The sequence below is a fragment of the Megalopta genalis genome, unplaced genomic scaffold (genome assembly GCF_051020955.1).
Source record: "Megalopta genalis isolate 19385.01 unplaced genomic scaffold, iyMegGena1_principal scaffold0050, whole genome shotgun sequence".
Taxonomy (NCBI): domain Eukaryota; kingdom Metazoa; phylum Arthropoda; class Insecta; order Hymenoptera; family Halictidae; genus Megalopta; species Megalopta genalis.
In genome coordinates this window covers 475,446-496,059 of record NW_027476119.1, presented here as the reverse complement: position 1 = coordinate 496,059, position 20,614 = coordinate 475,446, and the positions used below count along the sequence as shown (strand labels likewise).

The 20,614-nt window shown below is 36.2% G+C and overlaps 1 protein-coding gene across 21 annotated transcripts in view; it reads left to right on the top strand.

The window, feature by feature from the left end:
- Window positions 1-20,614, top strand: part of mtd (TLD domain-containing protein mustard) — a 424,160-nt gene that overhangs the window by 390,884 nt on the left and 12,662 nt on the right. Inside the window, exon 2 of one of the 21 annotated variants that reach the window (XM_033481319.2) lies at window positions 538-997. The exons of 18 other annotated variants lie outside the window; for them this stretch is intronic. In XM_033481319.2, the coding sequence (XP_033337210.1) occupies window positions 932-997 (66 nt within the window). In that variant the 5' untranslated portion in view covers window positions 538-931. Of the gene's footprint in view, window positions 1-27; window positions 998-17,054; window positions 17,133-20,614 lie in introns of those variants that run through there. 2 more of the 21 variants (XM_033481316.2, XM_033481320.2) reach the window with 2 other exon arrangements.

The window sequence follows — 20,614 nt, the reverse complement described above, 5'->3', positions numbered from 1 at the left end:
ACATGCATACATCAAGTTCCCTGACGGAATCCTTGTATCTTTCTCAATTTCCAGTGCCGCGACTACGGTGTCGGCAGATGCTTCTGAACGTGGCAGAAAATTGTGGACGCAGTGCGGTCATCGAATGATTTCTCTTCGCGTTTTCGAAGCTGTCGCGCAGCACCGATATCTTTCGCAACGCGGCGATCGCATGTGAAACGTATTTACTTGAAAAATTGCAATTCCGATTTGTCGAACGTAGTTTACGTAAAATCATCGGACCGCGGATTTTTATTCGAAATAAACGTAACCAGGCGGACGTTGTTTTCTTCTCTGGACAATTTTAGACAGTTGCAGATAGTACAGAGATATTTTTCGATTCCCTTGCTGAACAAAATTTGTCCTATAATTTTCTAGACTGTGAAGCCATGAAATTTGAGAAAGTTCCCGATGGATTCGGACAGTGTCTTGAGTCGTATGTTTGAGAAAAAAGAGAGAAACTGGATTACGAATCCGTTTTTTTGGATCGTGTAATAAGTTGTTCGTTCGTTCGTACAGCCCCGAGGATTCCGGACCGCGAAGGGTTGCTTTCCAGAGAAGTCTATCCCGGTTTATCGGGCCGGGAATCCGACTGTCCGTGACAATTCCGCCTTGAAAAGGCTCCTCCTCGTGCCAACTGTGCACTCGTCGTGAACAGTTCGCGAAACTTCCGAGCCGCAGAACTCTCTTCGCGACGTTCTCTTCAGCATCTATTCGATGGGCCGCAGCTTCTAGAAAGTTTCGCTCGCGAGAGGCTCGCGGCTTACGGGAAAGACATAATGTAAAAGTGATTCGCGTCGGTGTGCGAGAGTGACTAAAGACAGCCGGGCAAAGAGAGAAAGGGAGAGAGCAAAACAGACTGATACGACGGAGAAAAATTAGTTCGAGTCGAACGCGAACGAATCTAGTCAAAATGCCGAAGCCAAAGATTTTCAACCACATCGCCAAGCTCTCGAAGTTCCTGAAACAAAGGACGAAGGTAAAAATATCGCTTTTGCTTTTCATCTCTTCTTTAATTTTTTTTTCCTCACTATTTCCTGCGCGTCGGGAAATTCAGCTGCGCGACTCGTGCAAACGATAAGACGGATTTGCGGCAATAAATAAAAGTTGTGATCACTGGACTTATTTTTATAAGTGCGAAAGAATACTGATGAAAAAAAAAAGGAAGTCACCAAAAAGAGGAAGATCTAGGCGTTATTCACAAATAGAAATGGATCCGTTATACGCTGGATCTTGTCCTGTTTCTTCAGCAAAATACAAAGACACGATGGACTTGCTTAATTATATACCCCCAATATACCATAGTTATTTAAAAAATTTGAAACAAACCACGATTTCCGAGGACTTAATCACTCCTATTGATGACGATAATTAAATTGAACTGATATATTTTCATATAAATTACTTATACTTATGTTTCAAAATGTACTAATTATTTTTGTATTTTATGAATATTAAAATAAAAAATACTTAAATCAAACCTGTATATTGAATATGTTCATGGTATAAATTATTATTATATATGTAATTTATTCAACAATTTTAGTAAATCACTGTCCTTTCAAAACATCACTTCGGTAAAATACGTCGGACAAAATTAATATATGTCAGTCATTTTTCTAAACTATTTATTTTGAAAGTGGCTTAAGTCACTTCACCGTAATGAAAAGTGGTGATTTTTTAATGTTTATACGAAATTATTTATACTGAGAAAAATATCAGTATCCTGAGATAATAAATACAAGTAAATCTTCTCGAAAATTAGCATCCATATTTTGAAACGTGTTAAAACGCAAACCCTTAAATATATCGACTTAATAACAAAGTGACTTATGCCACTTTCAAAATAAACTGCTCAAATCGTTGCACGTGGCCGTTTCCTTCGATCCTGTAACATCGCGTAAACCGAGGAATTTTGTTTTCTCCAAACGGTCACGTTCTACGTGCGCCGATAGCGGACGCTCCGTAAATTTCCCTTACATCGATTGTCATGTTTTCCAATCCGAAAATGATTCGCTTTGGAATTACGGGACGGTTCGAGACAGATTTAGACTGCGAAACTTCGTAGCTTGCAAGAATCTTCGACACGATTAACACTTTGCTGCCACACTTCGTGCGCGAGAGAAATACCGTACCGGATCACTCGGATCCAATTCGATTTTCAAACGAGTGTCGCTTGAAGACTAGCGACGCTATCGAGGCCGAAAAATTTTGAGGATACAATTTAAACATCCTCGAACATCGTTCCCTTTATTGGTACTCGATATCTCACTTCGAAGTACAGTCAATTCTCCCTAATTGACGCACGGCTTGGAAACGAAAATGGACAATTTGGGAAGGGGAGATGCGATTAATCGAGCCTTTTGACACGTTTTTATAGTTGTTGACAATCGTTAACTATAAAAAGTAGTGGTATAAAAGAAAACTGTAAATCTCCTCTTCCCAAATTGTTTATTTTTGTGTACAACCTGTGCGTCAATTAGGGAGAATTTACTACATGTTGAATTAATTGCTTAACACTAGATTTACGGAGCACAAGAAACAGCTGTTTTATATATTAGCTTATAAAAGCAACAATAAAAGCAATAATAATAATATAATTTGCCGTAAGTAACATATAAATTGAATACATTACTCATAAATGTGTCTTAACGATATGAATAATCGTAAATTAAAAAATTAGTGACCCGTCATCTTGACGGGTTCCGTAAATCTGATGTTAATTTCATTCTTCTCATGACAATATCACTTTCGAGAAAAAATGTGTGAGATTTCGGTCCAGTGTGATATATACATATACAATAAAATGTAATATATAAAAGAAGAAAATTTATATTCCTAACATGAATCGAGCGCAGAGATTCGAAACGTTTAAGGAAGAAATTCGAAATACGCCGCGCGCGAATGCATAAATGCACTAGTAAACATTACGTAGATCACTGTTCATTGATAACAACTTTGACGCATGTGTCAAGTGTCTTCTGGTTCGTCCCATTAATCTCGCATGGCGAAGATACGTTAGAAACCGGCGGTTTCTTTTTATGACACCGCTAGACTTGAATTATAGCAGCTGCGCATAAACAGTTCGCAAAATATTAACCGTATCTATTTCCGTGCGCCAACGGTTCAACTTCGTTAGATGAGGCTCGCTTTACGCCGGAATGGAAGCTCCAGATAAGACGAGTAAAACCATCACAAACTTTTCGCTCTGAGGTTAATGGTTCGATTGAAAGGTCAGCTGATATTTTCGCACCTTAATTATCTTCGCCGCGGCGCGGGAAATTGGATGTTCGAAACTGCAATACTTAAAAAATTTAAATTAAAATTACTTAAAAAATGTTCCCAGCTCCGACAATGTTCGAACTTCGAGATAAATCTACGGTAGTATCAAAAACGTGCGCGTTCTCTAGAATAAATACTGAATAGACATTTATTTTTATCAGCGACAAAAGAGGTATTACGGGATTTATAAGCTCTTAAACAGCAACTTTATAAGTATATATAAATTAATATATAATAATAATAATATGATATAATATATAATATAAATTAATATTATACTTAAACTTAACGGATCCGTCGACTAGCTTGAAAATTGTTCTTTGTTTATTCGAATTTTGTTTTCAGAGTGATATTTTTTACTTGAAAACTCAAGTTTCTTCGCAATATCGTTTTCTTCAGCTCCTGTAATTTCCAGTAAAATCTGCCTACGTCTGCCCTGTTACAGTCAGCAGATCACCCGTGATCTCTGTTTAATTTCACGGATCCTTTCCTGGTAATTCTCAAATCTAATGTTCCACACGGCACTACATAAGTTTTCCTCGTAGAAGCTGAATTTCCCGAAAGTTCCAAATTTTCCTCTCGCAGCTCTTTAACACTAAATTTACAGAACCCGTCAAAATAACGGGTCACTAATTTTTTAATTTACGATTATTCACATCGTAAAGATACATTTATGAGTTATTTATGCAATTTATATGTTACTTACGGCAAATGTTACAGTAACATTTGTTAAAAATCAAAATAAATATCTTATCGTTACTTTTATAAAGTAATATAGAAAATAGCTGTTTTTTTTGTGCTCTGTAAATCTAGCGTTAAATGAATCAGCTCACGCGATACTTGATGATATTAATAGACTGCGGATATTTTATGCAAAATAAAATGTCTTCGCATCGACCACAAGAAATAGAAGCTAAATAATAAGTTCATTCTTTTTTTACATAATTTTATTAGATTGAAAATAATACAATGACATTTTAAAATTCTTTAAGTCTGTCTATTATTTTTTATCGAAACTAGTCATTCTTGCCATAAATGCGTAAAATCCGCAGTCTACGTAATATACAATTGCCCAAAAATGTTCGTATAGCTTTCGAAATATTTTCCTTTTCGTATCGCAGGTAAACTCGTTAAACTTCAGTCAGCAAAAATTTTCAAGTTTTCATGGAGAAATATGTACAACGGCCCACAAAAGTGTTCGTACACCTTTTAAAACGTAATAACTATTTTAAAACTGAACTGAATGACTTGAATATTTTTTAGACGATAGAGAGACTAGTCTACGAGACGATAACTGAAATGCTATTTTTCTTTAATTTCGCTACTACTTGGAATGACAAAACATATACAAAAATTCTCGTTTCTTAACTTTTTTATCCAAGCCTATAACGAAAATTTAAAAAAATGTCTTTCGTAGATCTTGACGATTTATATGCATGTTGAAAATTTGATCGAAATCGGTTCACGTTGTTACGAGTCGCAACAAATTAAAGATCGCAAAAATCGCAGTCTTATCGCGATTTTCACCAAAAACTGTGAGATATCTGCAGTTTTTAAAATCCTTCAACGCCTGTAGCTCGACTCTGGGTTAGCCGATTTCGATCAAATTTTCGTTATAGGCTCAGATACAAAAAGTTACAAAAAAACGAGAGATTTTTTATTTTATTTTTTTATCACTCGAAGTAATAGAAAAATTAAAAGAATGCATTTTAGTCATCTGCTAAGTAAACTAGTCCCTCCATTATTTAAAAAAAATTCAAGTTGTTCAGTTGAGTTTTTAAAGAATTTATTACGTTTCCAAAGGTGTACGAACACTTTTTCGGGCAACTGTATAATACGTAGACTGCGGATTTTACGGTAAGAATTTATGGTAAGAATGACTAGTTTCGATAAAAAATAATAGACAGATTTAAGGAATTTAAAAATGTCACTGCGTTATTTTCAATCTAATAAAATTATGTAAGAAAAGAGTGAACTTAATTGTTTAGCTTCTATTTCTTGTGGTCGATGCGAAGACATTTTATTTTGCATAAAAAAAATCCGCAGTCTATTAATATCATCAAGTATATCACGAGATATACCGAGTCTAGAAAAACGCCGTCGCTCGGTTGTTTACTTCTGCAACCGGTCCTCGGCCGCGCCTAGATCCACCTTTCACAAAATCTGGCTGCGTTCGATACGCGATCACAGCGAACTCGGCCAATCTCCAACAAGAAGCGTGTTACGCAACACAAAGATATCCGATGCATTAACGTTGGCCAAGCGAATTTTATTCATCGCCGTACAGGGGAACTGGTGCGGCAGTTTTTCCCGCTTTTATGGTGTTTATTGTGTCCATTAGCTTGTCCGGAAAGTTTCTGCAGTTCGCAGCACGGCTTCTTGTTAATAACCCCCTTTTTTCCACCGTGAAATAAAATCTCGCATTACTCCAGTTGGAGACGTCGGAGCTTTTTATTTCTTGCGAAAAAAGTTGAACGCGGAAGAATAGTTCGAACATAATGTTCGGGATAGAAAGACTCTGGAGATACAGGTGGAAAAATATGTCCACTTTTTCTCGTACAACGAAACAATTCTAGAAATAAACGAGAGTTGCCTTAAGTAGTAAAGAGTGTTGCATATTTTTTTTCTTTTTTAAAGGCTTGAAATTCCTCTGAAATGAAATTTTATTGAATATTCCGCGATGGTTTATCCTGCACCAGACCTGGGCAATTTTTATTTGAAATAGAAATAAAAGATTAACTATTTCGAATAATTGCTATCAGATCGTTATTTGAAAATAGAAATAATATCGATTCGTTTCGATTTGTTTCAGATCGGCCAAAAGAAATAATAATGAACGAAAAGATTTTATTTCGTGAAATGCTTCGTGACAATTTGTTTAAAGAAATGCTCTCTTCGCAAAGAAATAATCCGCAATATAATAATCAACGAAAATCCTGACAACAATGTGTTTAGTGCAAATTTTGTAAATCAGCACCGGACATTAAATTTAACTTAATAATTATTCGAATAATTGTTTCAAATAATTATAAAATAAAGTAACATATCATTCGAAGTAATATTTCATTCAATGTTGTTTTAGAAGGGATCACATACATGAGAATGATTATGAAATAAAGCGACCTGTCATTTGAAATGATATTTCAATAAAATTTTATTTCAAAACTGTTCAGGTCTGTTCCGCGCATCGACTTTCTACTTTATTACCGATATACATATGCGGTATACAGGGTGTCCCAAAATTATGGTACTTCCGGGAAATGTAGGGTTCCTGAGGTCATTTGAAGTAATTTTTTCCTTAGCGAAAATGCAATTCGCGGCTTCGTTTACGGATTATTAACGAAAAACGTTGACCAATGAGAAGCGAGTTCAGCAGAATTGGGCTTCGGCCGCTCGTTGGCTCAGCCATCTCGCGCCCTGCCGAGCTCGCCTCTCATTGGTCAATTGTTTTTCGTTAATAACTCGTTAACGACGCCTCGGAGAAAATTTTTGCGAAGGGAAAAGTTACTTCAAATTACCTCAGGAACCCCACATTTTCAAGAAGTACCATAATTTTGGGACACACTGTATATCCCTAGTCATCTAATAAGGAGAAGCGCGATACCACCGATTTACAAATATAAATCACGGTCTCTGAGAACATTAATCACCGAACAACCGACAGTTAATGGCATATCGTGAAATGTCCGTTTCGACGAACGTTTGGCACCGCTCGAATCTGGACCGGTTTCAATTCGTGGCAAGCTATATTGCCGCTAGGAGGGTTAAAATTAAACGAGCAAGAAAATTCATGATAAGTCTGCGCGGTTTCTCAGGAGCCGACATTGTCCCTCACCTCGGACGGGAGCAGAAGCGGCACTCGAGACACCGTGAATTTTCTAGTAGCTCGTAATCGATCGTTGATTGGCCAGGTGAGCTGTAGAATTACCTTGGGAGTGATCCAAGATTATTCGGTACACCGGGCAAATCGCAATCAGTCTGACTAATGGCGATTTCTCGTTAAAATTGAGCGATTAATATTCGATTAGAAATGTTGGTGTTTTGATCGCGTGGTCGGCCAAAGTTACTGTGAAATGGACAGAACAGAAGAACTGCATTGTACAGTAAATTCTCCCTAATCGACGCTCAGCTTGGAAATAAAAATGGAGAATTTGGAAAGAGGAGATACGATTGTTCGTGCCTCGCGGCTCGTTTCTATATTTACCAATTGTCAACAATTATAAAAACGATATTATTTTAAATGTATTTTTAGCGTAAGGAATTTCGTAATCAATGAAAATTTCTCCGATTTTCACTATCATAAGTAGACTGCTGCGGGTCTTTATGGAAGTTTCCATTTCCATACGCCGTTTCGCAACAATTAAAATGGAAGAAAAATTTCCTTCGTCAACTAAACGAAAATGAAACTGCTGTTAGATTTCGTTAATTTACACATTTTCTTACATTTTAAAAATCTGCGCATGCCATAAATGGATAAATAACCATAGTTTAATTGTAAGATTTGAAATGAAATCTGGAATCTGCATAAAAATCTACGGTCTAATGATTGACACATTAACTGCCACATTGATCATATTAGCTGGCATTATTCTTTCGTAGGGTTTAGATCCAAGTTATTCTTGTGAAATATTCAAACATCCTAGATACTAGGTCGGTGTAAAAATAATTTCAGTAGATTCTCTCTAATTTCGTTTTTATAATCGTTGACAATCGGTAACTATAAAAACGAGCCGCAGGGCTCGAATAATCGTATTTCCTCTTCCCAAATTGTCCATTTTTATGCACAATCTGGGCGTCAATTAAAGAGAATTTACTGTATTTTAGCTTATTTTCATTGACTCACGATGTTCATTTAGCACTGTCGAAGTAAAGATGTATTCCATGTGGGATAAATCATCGATTAAATTGCTAAGAAACTTCTTAAAATGTTTTCCGTTCGATAAATTCTATCAAGCATCATTTGATATCTCAAAATTGTATACTAACAGAATAGACTTGTTTCAAGATTTCAAAAATTGTGTACATACAAATATTGGACATTAATATTATATTTTTAGACTCGCTTAGTGCTCTTGAACAAATTGCTAATTCAGCTACGCTAATCACAAGTAACCCATTTATTTTCTCAATTAAAAAAAAGTACCAAGAATTCCAGCTTATAAAAGACAAACAGGGCTGCGTTAAATTTTACTGGATTCCTTCTCATATCGACATTTCTGGAAATGAGCTTGCCGACTAAAGAAATGAGTAACATAAATATAAACTCCAATGTACAAATTCTCATTCCCTTAACGGATTTTCGCGAATACTTGTTGTGGAACATGAACAGTAACACAAAAGTCTATGTTACTGAACTTGGTATAAATAAAGGAAAAAGTTACTTTCAAAATTTGTATATCGATAAATCTAAGCCTTGGTTTCAAAGAAGCAAGCTTCCCCGCCAACTAATTGTGGTGAACAATCGTCTATAAATAATCGTCAAAAAGTCTATATTACTGAACTTGGTATAAATAAAGGAAAAAGTTACTTTCAAAATTTGTATATCGATAAATCTAAGCCTTGGTTTCAAAAAAGCAAACTTCCCCGCCAACTAATTGTAGTAATCAATCGCTATAGATCTAGCCACTATTCTTTAGCCTCCTCCCTATTTCGAGTAGGTTTATCTGTTAATCACAGATGTTCATGCATTAGAGTAACGAACAAGATATTGATCACATTATCCGGCAATGTCTTCTTTACGAATCTCAAAGATCCAAACTGTATGAGCAACTTGGTAGCTTAAAATTGTTTCTACCAACCACCATGTCTGTTTTGCTTGTTAAATCCATTATCGAAGCGTTTGCATGTATCATATTATTCTTAAAAACATTTAATACGAATGTATAAATAACCCATGAATTGCTATGATTAAGTACATTCACGTTACTGTGTATTGAATAAATCTCATCAGAGATTTGAAAGCTTATAATAAAAAAGAAAAAGTGTCGTACATTACTAAATGTACAATTTTTTAAAGATTGTCAATATCCCAACCGATGGGATTATATTTCTCTTTAAAAGCCACACGCGTTCTAAAGTGAGCGCGAGATTGAATCGTTGAACTAGGATCATTTACACAAATTATGTACACAAGTATGTACACAAATTATTGAATATTATACTTACACAATGAGGTATTCAAGCGTTCAAATGGAATTGATGTTAATTAATATCAGGCTACTTTCATTAAATTGGCACAATATGCTTTGGATTGCGTTAGAATTGTGAATATGCTCGAAGCCCCAAAGTTGTTACATATTAAAATTCCAATTAAAATTACAAATGTTCTATTTTATATGGACATTTGCAATTTTCTCCACAACAATCTATGCCCTTTGTGCATAAGTGGAACCAAGAATGGATACATTCAAACCCCTCTCTCCTACATAAACCTAGAGAAAGTATATTCTCTACCAACCCCGCAGTATATTTAGCAAAAAGGAAGCAAATTGTATTATCTCGACTAAAAGTTGGGCATACTAAAATAACACACCAGCACATACACTGAAACGGACAAACCAATTTGTAATAATTTGTAACACTGAGCTTACAGTTAAGCACATCCTAATTGAATGTCCAATGTACAACAATATCAGGAAAAAAGTAAAAATTCCCATTACCATCGAAGAATGTTTGGACAACTACAAACAAACAGCAAAAGTTATGTCATACTTAGAAGAAACCGAATTGTTTAGCGAAATTATATAGTAGCATAAGAAGCCTGGATTAAGAAAATAATGTAAAATGTAATGCAAAACTATTGTATATTACACTGCATGTAACCTACAAATATTATTCCGCAAGTGGTCGCTAATTACTATTAAGCAGATGCGACATTAGATGACTAAATTAAAAAGAAAGTAAATCTGTGCCCAAATAAATTCATGCGAACACGAAAGTATTCGGTTTTTAGACGGCAACAATAAGAAAATTTCTGTGGAGAACGTGTCGTCGCAAAATTGCTACGATTATGGTCCGCGAACAAGGCTAATTATCGACGTCGATTTGGAACATGGCACGAAAGCAATCACCGGATATTCTTGGCCATTAGCGTTGCTATCTTATTGTCAAACCCGTCGATGTTCAGAAAATGCGTGGAAAACAGAAAATTAAAATTAAATACAGAAACTGTTAACACAGCTATCTGTTATCGAACAAGTTCAAAAAAAGTATGGTAAACGGTGAATTAAAACTGAACACAAAACCACAAATATTCATAAACTATTGATACAGGAAACGGACAAATTTTTAATGTATTCTGCAAGCACCGTCGTCGACTCGAAAGACTTCATTGTCAAGTCAGTGGAAACTATCGACGACGAAGCATGGCCGTGTTCAATTTCCCGGTCTCCTTGAATCGCGATGGCTCTTGGGATCGATTCGAACGCCTTTTCGAGACTTCCTCGGGACCAATTTTTTTTCCCCAGACGAATGTCCCCGGCCAATCGACGGGCAGAATTATTTTAGGCGAAGGCGGTAGCAATAAGAGAATTTCTGTGGAGAACGTGTCGTCGCAAAATTGCTACGATTACGGTCGGCGAACAAGGCTAATTATTGACGTCGATCTGGAACGAGCCATGAAAGCAATCACCGGATATTGTTGAATTACATAATTGGACGGATGTAACAAGGAAAGCTTTCCGAGCGGTTGCATTAGCTTTAATAAGTCTTTAACGAATTATGATAGCGATGTCAAGTACGTCGTCAGTACTCTCTTTTCAGCACTGTGACTAATCGCTTACGAAATAAGAATGGCACGCCTTTATTACACAATTTTTACAAGAGAATTACGACCCCTTGAATTTAATTGCTCCCGAATTATTAAATAAAAATTATACCAGCAAAATGTATTGCACTGCAGCCTCGTTAGAACAAATGTGTTTGCAAATTTTATTTACAAGCTTGTACGAAGCAAAAACGTGTTGGCATTTAATCCCTAATCGATACATTTCGTTGTAAAAGCTTCATTTTTCGTCGTTTTGTTATTTTATGCAATAGTTGAAAATAAAATAGATCATTTGTCTAGAATTAGATTAAAACATGCTTCTGCGCTTTTTTATTTTGGGTCTGTCGCGAGCCCAATATACTAGTCATCCTTTTTTTTATCAAAATCATCGTACCAGAAAATGGTTAAATATTCGTTTCGGTTCAGATTAACGTTAATCTACTCGCAGCAAGAACTTTTATTCAAGAAGTGCTCGATGCTTGTTTGCACAAAGTTCTGCTGTGTTTACGTAATTATCTTAGACGATAGTGATATTAATGATGCGAGATCAATCGTTTTTCGAAATTTTTATTACGACTGCAAAGATACCAAGCCTATTTATAGTCGATACAATAAATCACGATCTTACAAGGGATCATTACGACGTCGATGTGAACGTAAAATGGCCGTAAACAAAGATGATAAATTTGTACGTATCCTTCAAGACTATCTCCGATTATCAATCACATTAGAAACAAATACAACATTACGAACGAATCGAAAGATGCACGCAAAGTCGAAGAACGCCAAAATAGCGACCTTTACGTTCGTGAAAACGTGTTGATACACACTTCAAGATTCTAAGATGATTTCTTAATTCTGCAGTATCTAGACTTCATCTGTAGATCAATCGCTAATAATGACATTAACCCTTTGACATACCATTTTCTTCGCAAATTACTGCGATTAGAAATTTTTCGATTGCGATCATTTCTTATAAGGGAAAGAAAATTGATGTTTATCGTGTGCCTAAATTCACTTGAATGCTTAAATATTGACGAACGAGAGATTAGAATTTTATTCCAATTTGAACACGATCAGCGCCCACAATCGACCACTAAAATTCCCACAAAGTTAAAACAATTTAATTAATGAAACTGTCGAATATTTACAGGCAACGTAAATAATTATAATGAGAATTAATTTTAATGAGAAAGCTATTTATTGAAAAAAAAGGAAACAAACATAAAGTTAACTGATATTACGGGTGATGGTTCGGAAGCAACGGTAAGCACAACCACACGCCTTGCTCGTCCGAAGACAACTGACAAAAAAAACAAAATTCTTGGCCGTAGGAGCCTCAAAAATGGCAACGCAGTGCCAATAGACCATATGCGCAGAGAAATGCGGGTCTACGCTTGCCTATTGCTTAAGGAAATCTTGTCCAGATAAGACAGTCGTCGCACTTTCTCGCCAGATGCGACGCAGCCCATCATAAAACAATATAATACCAAAATTTAAAATATTATGCCCCTCGCAGGGACAACCTTCAACAGAAATCGAGTCTAAAAAATTAAAATTATCACAGTGGATGTTATTAGAACTCTTCCGTATCCGAAACACATCCTAGTTAAATTCAGTATATTAGGATTCAAATTCGAATATATTAGGTTGGTGCATATAAAATGTCGGATTCTCTTTACACACGAACGTTTGTCTCCCTGTTTTCGTTATGCTTTTGTTTTTTGCGTAACCTCGTTTATATTCGTACTGTCAATCACCAGAGTCACATTTCAACAAAGAAGATTTCCTCGAAAGTGTTCCATTTTGTTATTTGTTTGGAATTTCGTAAGGATATGAATTCAACCGATATTCGTGTAATTTTTTTTATACGAGTATAAACTTGGTAATAATGCTGCCAAACCAGGCGTTTGGGAAGAATACTGTTAACGATCGAAAAGTGCAACGCTGGTTTGAAAATTTTCGTCCTGGTGATTTTTTTCCTACAAAATGAACCGCGTGGAAGACCCAAAACGTCTGTGAAAAGTGATGCTCCGAAAGCATTGGTCGAAACGAATGTGACTGGAGTAATTCATTACTCATTCCTTCAAACTGGGGGGACAATTACAGCCGAATAGCACTGCCAGTACATTGATGAAATGCATGAAAAATTGAAAATTATACGCCCATGGCTTGTTAATCGGCATGGCTCAATACTTTTTCATGACAACGCTCGGCCGTATACGTCGTACAAAACAATTGCGAAATGAAATGAATTAAAATATGAAATTTTGCAGTACCCAGCTTATTCGCCGGATCTTTTTAAACGTTTAGAACAGTTTTTACGGGCTAAACGGTATGAAAATGAAGACAGTCTGCAAAATTCCATATCAGGGTTTATCGATTCTAAAGATCAGAATTTCAAGGCAGACATCTATGCATTAAAATCTCGTTAGGAAAAGTGCATTAAAGCAAATGGAGCATGTTTTGATGAAATAAACAGCTTTTGAGAAAAGATATGCAGTTTTATATATTCGCTTGAAAATCCGACATTTCACACAGGTTCATTATTTTGTAATCGAGTTCGCGTAACTAGGCCGTAATCAGTCGATCAAGGCAAATCACAGATACCCGTGTTTGCTTTAATTAACATCTTAATTAACGCGGCCTAGCGTCGCAAGATATACGCGGTGAGGATCGTGTTTCTACATAGAGTCTGTGCACGAGGATCGTCCACAGTCGTGATTCGTAATGATTCTTCATCGGCTTTCCACGTTCGGCTAATGGGTTGCAAACGGTAATGCGACTCTGTTGTATTATCTCAACATTAAGAGGCTTCAGTCCCTGATTTGCATTCCCGGCACTCGTCGGGATCCGTCTTGATCCGTTGTTTTGATTGATTTCCTCGCATGGAAAAGTTCGCGATCGTCGGTCGAATTAGCAATGAAACAATACAGCGCAAATGGTCGACCGATTAAATCCTTTGTTATTGTAGCGACGTGCAATTACTACTAGATCTGATAATGTGCAAACGATTGGAAAACATTAGAAAACATTAGATGCACTGGCGGCATCTTTGTACATGCATTCCGCGAGAAGCTTCCGAATACGTGGGGGAAATTCAGTCGTAGAAGAAGTTGCTTTAAAGTTTTATCCGGGACTCTGCTTTGAATTGAAAAAGGAATTGGAAATGCAACGAAAAATAGCGGACGAAAGAACGCGACAAAAGTAAAATGAAGGAACTACGCAGTTGAAAAATAGAAAAGAACGAGCAACTTGCAGATGAATACAGTTAGTAGACTGCGGATCTTTATCATTTAGCTTTTCTTTTAATAATTTCAATAACTATAAAAACGAATCGGCTCGTAATGATGATTTCATACATAATCTACTAAAATATGAATGATATACATTTCTTTCTTTTCTTTTTTTTTTTAAAGCGAAACTTTATTTCTTCCGTTCTCATGGTCCATGAATGAAAGTAAATGAGGAGATAAAATAAAGAAAAAATGTCTCGTTCTGTCAGGGAAATTATAAAGAACGAAATTGTACCGATTAACGTCGTTGCGAAAGAAATCGAAGTGCAAGGGGTTAGAAAAAAGCTATTGCGTTTTAAAAATCGTCCGAGCATTGTTACACACTCGCTGCACCTATTTTCCCTACGCTGTTCTAAACATTAGTTCTCGAACAAAAAACGCGACGGGGTTAAAGAGTAATTTATGAAAGACGAAGTTAGCCGAGCGATTTCTTTGTCAGCGGTCCATTGGGTTCAGAAAAAGAACCGGAGTTTAGACGGGGAGATTCCGTCCCATTTCTTCGCGTTTGCTACAAATTCACGAAGCCGGTCCCCGGCAGAGTCTATTCATTAGAGGAGACTCGCTTTCTATGTGTCCGGATCGAAAAACCACGAGTTCCGTTCCGGGTTTCTTGCTCGGCCGTCCAATTACCGTCGGCTACTACCTCCGTTTCCATGGAATCCGAAATTAAGGACGCGGGTTTTACGAGCGGCCGGCCGATGAAAAACCGGAAAACGAGCCTTCGGAAGCTGCGTCCCGCGACTTATTACCGTATCATCGTAGCCGGCGAACTTCCGTCGAAGGCCGATCGCGAAATAATACCCTCGAGGTCGAGTCCCTCGAAATACCCGGCGGGATTCGGCCGTGCTGCTTGACATTAAACGGCGCCGAGAGGGCTAGGAAGTTGACTTTTTTTCTTCCGTTGTTCCCGTTTGCCTCCCCCCTTTTTGCGAGAATTTCTCGATGGCCGTCTATCAGAAAGAGAGATCGGCTCGAATCTCTCGAGCCACAGTTCCGAACGATTCGCCGATTCGACTGGATCTCGATCAAGTATACTAACACACGCTAGAAAACAACCTATATTCCCATCTCTTCTTTTTCGAGAGATACTTGCAGACGTTATCGTTACGAATTAATCGCTGAGCTCGAGATCATTTCGTACCGTTTAAAACACTAATCTATAACATGATTTCTTTTTGCGCTGGGAAGTGACTAATTTCTGGATAAGAATTCTTAAAACTTTCAGAAGTAAACGCGGTTGGAATGTTTTAGTATACGGTAAAAACTCGATTAACCAACTCGCGAATAAATTTCACAATATTTAATCTATTCGGGATCACGTGGACGGAAATATACGAAACTGTGTAAACACGGTTCTATTACAATTTCTTAGTGTCTGGATTTATAGTTTACGATAAAAACGGTGCTTCAAACAGTGTTCATGAATAAAAATCGTTTACGTACAATTCACCGATGGATAATAATCGCGAACTAGTCTTGTGCAAACAAACGTGGGATAATACGCTCAATGTATTGTAAATTCTCCCTAATTGACGCTCGGCTTGGAAACAAAAATGGAGAATTTGGGAAGAGAAGATACGATTATTCGAGCCCTGCGGCTCGTTTTTATAGTTACCGATTTATAGTGAACGACTATAAAAACGAGCCTGCATGCTTCTTATTTTCATTTCAATCGGTGAAGCGAGCGCAGATATCAAAGTTCATCTTCCGCTTGATTACAAGCAATAAAGGACGTTGTCTTGCTAAAGACGCGAGGAAAACTGTAGCAATAATTAGACTGCGGATTTTACGCGTTCATAGCAAACACGAGTAGGTGAAACCGAAATCTGTATAGACTTTACAAGAATTTCAGAATACTGTCATATTATTTTTTGTTATATTATTAAATAAGGTAATACACTTTTATCTAACTTCTGATTCGCAATTTAAGCATCGTTTCCGTTTCTATTTTGTACAGAAGATACAGTAAATTCTCCCTAACTGACGCTCAGATTCTACACAAAAATGAACAGTTTGGGAAGAGAAGATACGATTATTCGAACCTTGCGTCTCGTTTTTATAGTCGTTGACAATCGGTAACTATAAAAACGAGCTCCCAAGGCACGAATAATCGTACCTTCTCTTCCCAATTTGTCCACTTCTGTTTCCAAGCTGAGCGTCAATAAGGGAGAATTGATTACACCTTTGATATAATTCAGAATCGTCATTGATAGACTGCGATTCTTCATGCAAAATAAACATTGTCTATATCGATTTCGAGAAACATAAATTGTAAATGTTTTACTCTTTCAATAGGAGCAATAAATCGAAAATTAACGTGACAATAACCTTGAACTCTCGTAATGTATTTCCAATTTTACATTTGACCTATTCGTTTTTGTCACAAGCGCATAATATTCGCGGTCCAGTCATTATTAGAAGCGATAAAAATTTTCTGAATGTCGTTAGGGGATTATTTAATTTTCGTGACTTCTTTCGATCGTGTTATTTGCTCTTTCAAAACTCAGAAAGAGCTTGTTGTCGGAGGAAGATCGACGATCGTCGTTTCGTGTAACGTGAACCGTGATAACGCACAGTGAGAAGTGTGACAACGTGATTGATCGTAATTGGATGATTAGGAAGTTTCGCGAGTGTTTGATATCGAGAATCGGGCACGAAGGTCATAGTTCGCGCACTTCCAATTTGCTGACCCGTACGTAGGCCTCGTCATGTTCGCGGATCCTCGTCCGACGCTCGGCTACCTGTTCCAGCAATCGTCCAGAATGCTTTCGGTGAGACAATCAAATTCGATTATAGGTAACACTTGTATAATACGATGATTGGCCTGGAATGATATCTTGTGTAACGCGAGACACGAATCGATCTGAAGGCGACAGCCCGGTTGTGGACATTATGCATTGTTGCAGAGCGCAATAAAATTAAAATGCTAATTAATAATAAGATTATCCGAAACGAATTTAAGATTATAATGATCGAAGATGAAAGTGTTCATAACAAGATCGGCGTATCGATCGTATTGTAAATGAACAGATTAGTCGAGAAAAAAATCTGTTAGTGAGAAATTAATTTCAAGTTATATTTCCAGTTGTTTGTAGTTATTCGCCGAAGCGGATTTTTCCCGCAGATGCAGGGATGTTACGAAAATTAATTTATACCATCTACAAATCAAAAAGATTACAATCATTATGTTAGGAAAACCAGTATAGTCTTCATTGACCCGATCCTTTCTTTTTGAATTTTTGACGGGAAAAGTTATGTGTACGCGCAAAATGTTGTGTAACAATATAATTACATTCAAGTTATGTTTTGTCATTAAAATATTTAAGGAATCCCAAACGGGGATTGTGACAGGTTGCACGAGTAAAAAAAGAAAGAACAATCCTTTTTATTGTATGAAATAACGGAAGACTGAGTAAGTAACACGTAGTTACTATATCACTAAATTACATACTTATGTATGATATCTAATTACAATATAAAAACCAAACCAAAAATATCATGCTTCAAATATGATAATTTTATTCTGTTCATCTCACAGATGATTTCCAAAATACACACCGTCTGCTATAAACAATATTGACTGATATGTATAAAATGATCGCATCAAACGCACCTGATATATGAGCCGTTTATTTTGAAAGTGGCATAAGTCACTTTATTTTTAAGTCGATATATTTAAGGGTCTGCGTTTTAACACGTTTAAAAATATGGATGCTAACTTTCGAGAAGATTTACTTGTATTTGTTATCCGAGGATACTGATATTTTTCTCAATATAAATAATTTCGTATAAACATTAAAAAATCACCATTTTTCATTACGGTAAAGTGACTTAAGCCACTTTCAAAATAAATAGTTTAGAAAAATGACTGACATATATTAATTTTGTCCGACGTATTTTACCGAAGTGATGTTTTGAAAGGACAGTGATTTACTAAAATTGTTGAATAAATTTATACCATGAACATATTTAATATAAAGGTTTGATTCAAGTATTTTTTATTTCAATATTCATAAAATATAAAAATAATTAGTACATTTTAAAACATAAGTATAAGTAATTTATATGAAAATACATCAGTTCAATTTAATTTTCGTCATCAATAGGAGTGATTAAGTCCTCGGAAATAGTGTTTTGTTTCAAATTTTTAAAATAACTGTGGTATATTGGGGGTATATAATTAAGCAAGTCCATCGTGTCTTTGTATTTTGCTGAAGAAACAGGACGAGATCCAGCGTATAACGGATCCATTTTTCTAGTATATTATTATATTATTATTATCACTATAATATAATTTACAAAACTGCACTATTCTTTCGCACTTATAAAAATAAGTCCAGTGATCAGAACTTTTTTCAAAATACTGAAAATAATTCAAAACAATACTTGACACATACTTATCACACGTTTCTATTTCTTTTACACTAAGACCCGCAATTAATTTCCCGAGTACAGCGACTTACGCCACTTTCAAAATAAACATGTTTGTTATACCGTTAATTAGCAAAACTTCTCTCGAACAAATCTCAATAGTTCTCAACTTATTGATTGCAAATTTTTGTAAAATGAAAAGATACCGTTCAATTGTAATTAGTGTTACCATTAACTCGATTTTTTTGAAAAAGTGACTTATGCCACTTTCAAAATAAAAACGGCTCATATTCTTCGCGCCAAGTGGTGTGCACGTAATATGCCAAAATCCCCAATTGGGGATCGTGACAGTTAATGGGTTAATAATGGCGTTCAAGGTCCAAGTTATCTGGTATCCTTACAGGTCGCGAACTTACAGGTCAAGCAAACGCATCTTCACGGTTATCCGGAAACAGGCACCGTATCAGCTTCATTTCATCGTTCCATAAAGATTCATAAACTGGAGCGTGGATTAATAAGCTTCTTCTTGCTAGACATTCATAATTCAGATATTAACCCTTTGCACTCGAAGCTAAATCAACGGAAAATTTGATGTAGTTTTTCTGACCCACTGCATTTCCATTTTATATAACCTAATACATTTTATACGTATGAAATTGAATTTTGTGACAGATGCAACGGTTCTTCCAAATATGAACAAATTTGATCAATAAAATTATATTCTGAAACGTGACATAACAATTTTTAATGGCGCCTTGGAGTCGCCATTCTAGTTGAAAGGATTAACACTAGATTTACGGAGCACAAAAAAGTAGTTGTTTTATATTAATTTATAAAAGTAACAATAAGACATTTATTCTGATTTTGAACAAGTGTTATTGTAACATTCGCCGTAAGTAATATATAAATTTAATAAATAACTCAGAAATGTATCTGTGCGGTATGAATAAACGTAAATTAAAAAATTAGCGACCCGCCATTTTGACGGATTCCGTAAATCTAATGTTAAGGAAAGACAGTATTAGCATGATGTAATTATTAATTACATCGGTGTTCACGATGCGATCCATTAACAGTTCAAGCTCATATTTTATTGTGCAAGAAACACTTCGATGTTCGACGTGCCTTCTAAATACATTAAATTGTAATGAAACGATCCTCCAGAAGGACTCCGATCAAGATGGCACGTTATAATTGCAGAAAGTTTCTCCGTTTCCGAGTGGTCATCGGAGAACGATTTCTGTCGTTAAAATTTTACGACTCGTGTAACCGCGACATCGAATCTCTCTTGCTACTATACATATATTCGATTGCCACTGAACGAGATAACACCTCGACGACCTTAAACGTTCGCATAAACACGTCACTTTAAGCATCCTTTTTTTCCCTTACGGTATGTGCATCTCGATTGCCAATACGACCTCGGTTATCGTGTGTCCTGTTGTCGGCAGAGAGCTGTCACAAGCAACCGATCGGTTTCTCGCGCGCAGAAAAATCTTCTTATGCCATCGGCGGACATGCTCCGAACGTCTTCAACAAAGAGGATCATCGTCACGGTTACTGAATATTAAACGTAGCTCTCCTGCATGCGCCGCGGTAATCGGCCAACGAAAACAATCCGTCCGGGAATGATTCAATCTTTACACTTGTGCACGACAGCGCGATGAATTACATTATTAGAACAAGTACTATAACGAAAACAACAAAATTTAAATAAATTCGATTTTTGTATTTTCATGTTACAATGCACATCGGTATGTGTAGCGTTGAAGAATCCTAAAGCTATCATAATTTAAATTTCTATTAAAAATCTATTATAACTAAATTCTCTATTAAAAATCTACAAGACACGGTAAAATTGAATATTTCAGTCACTATTTTA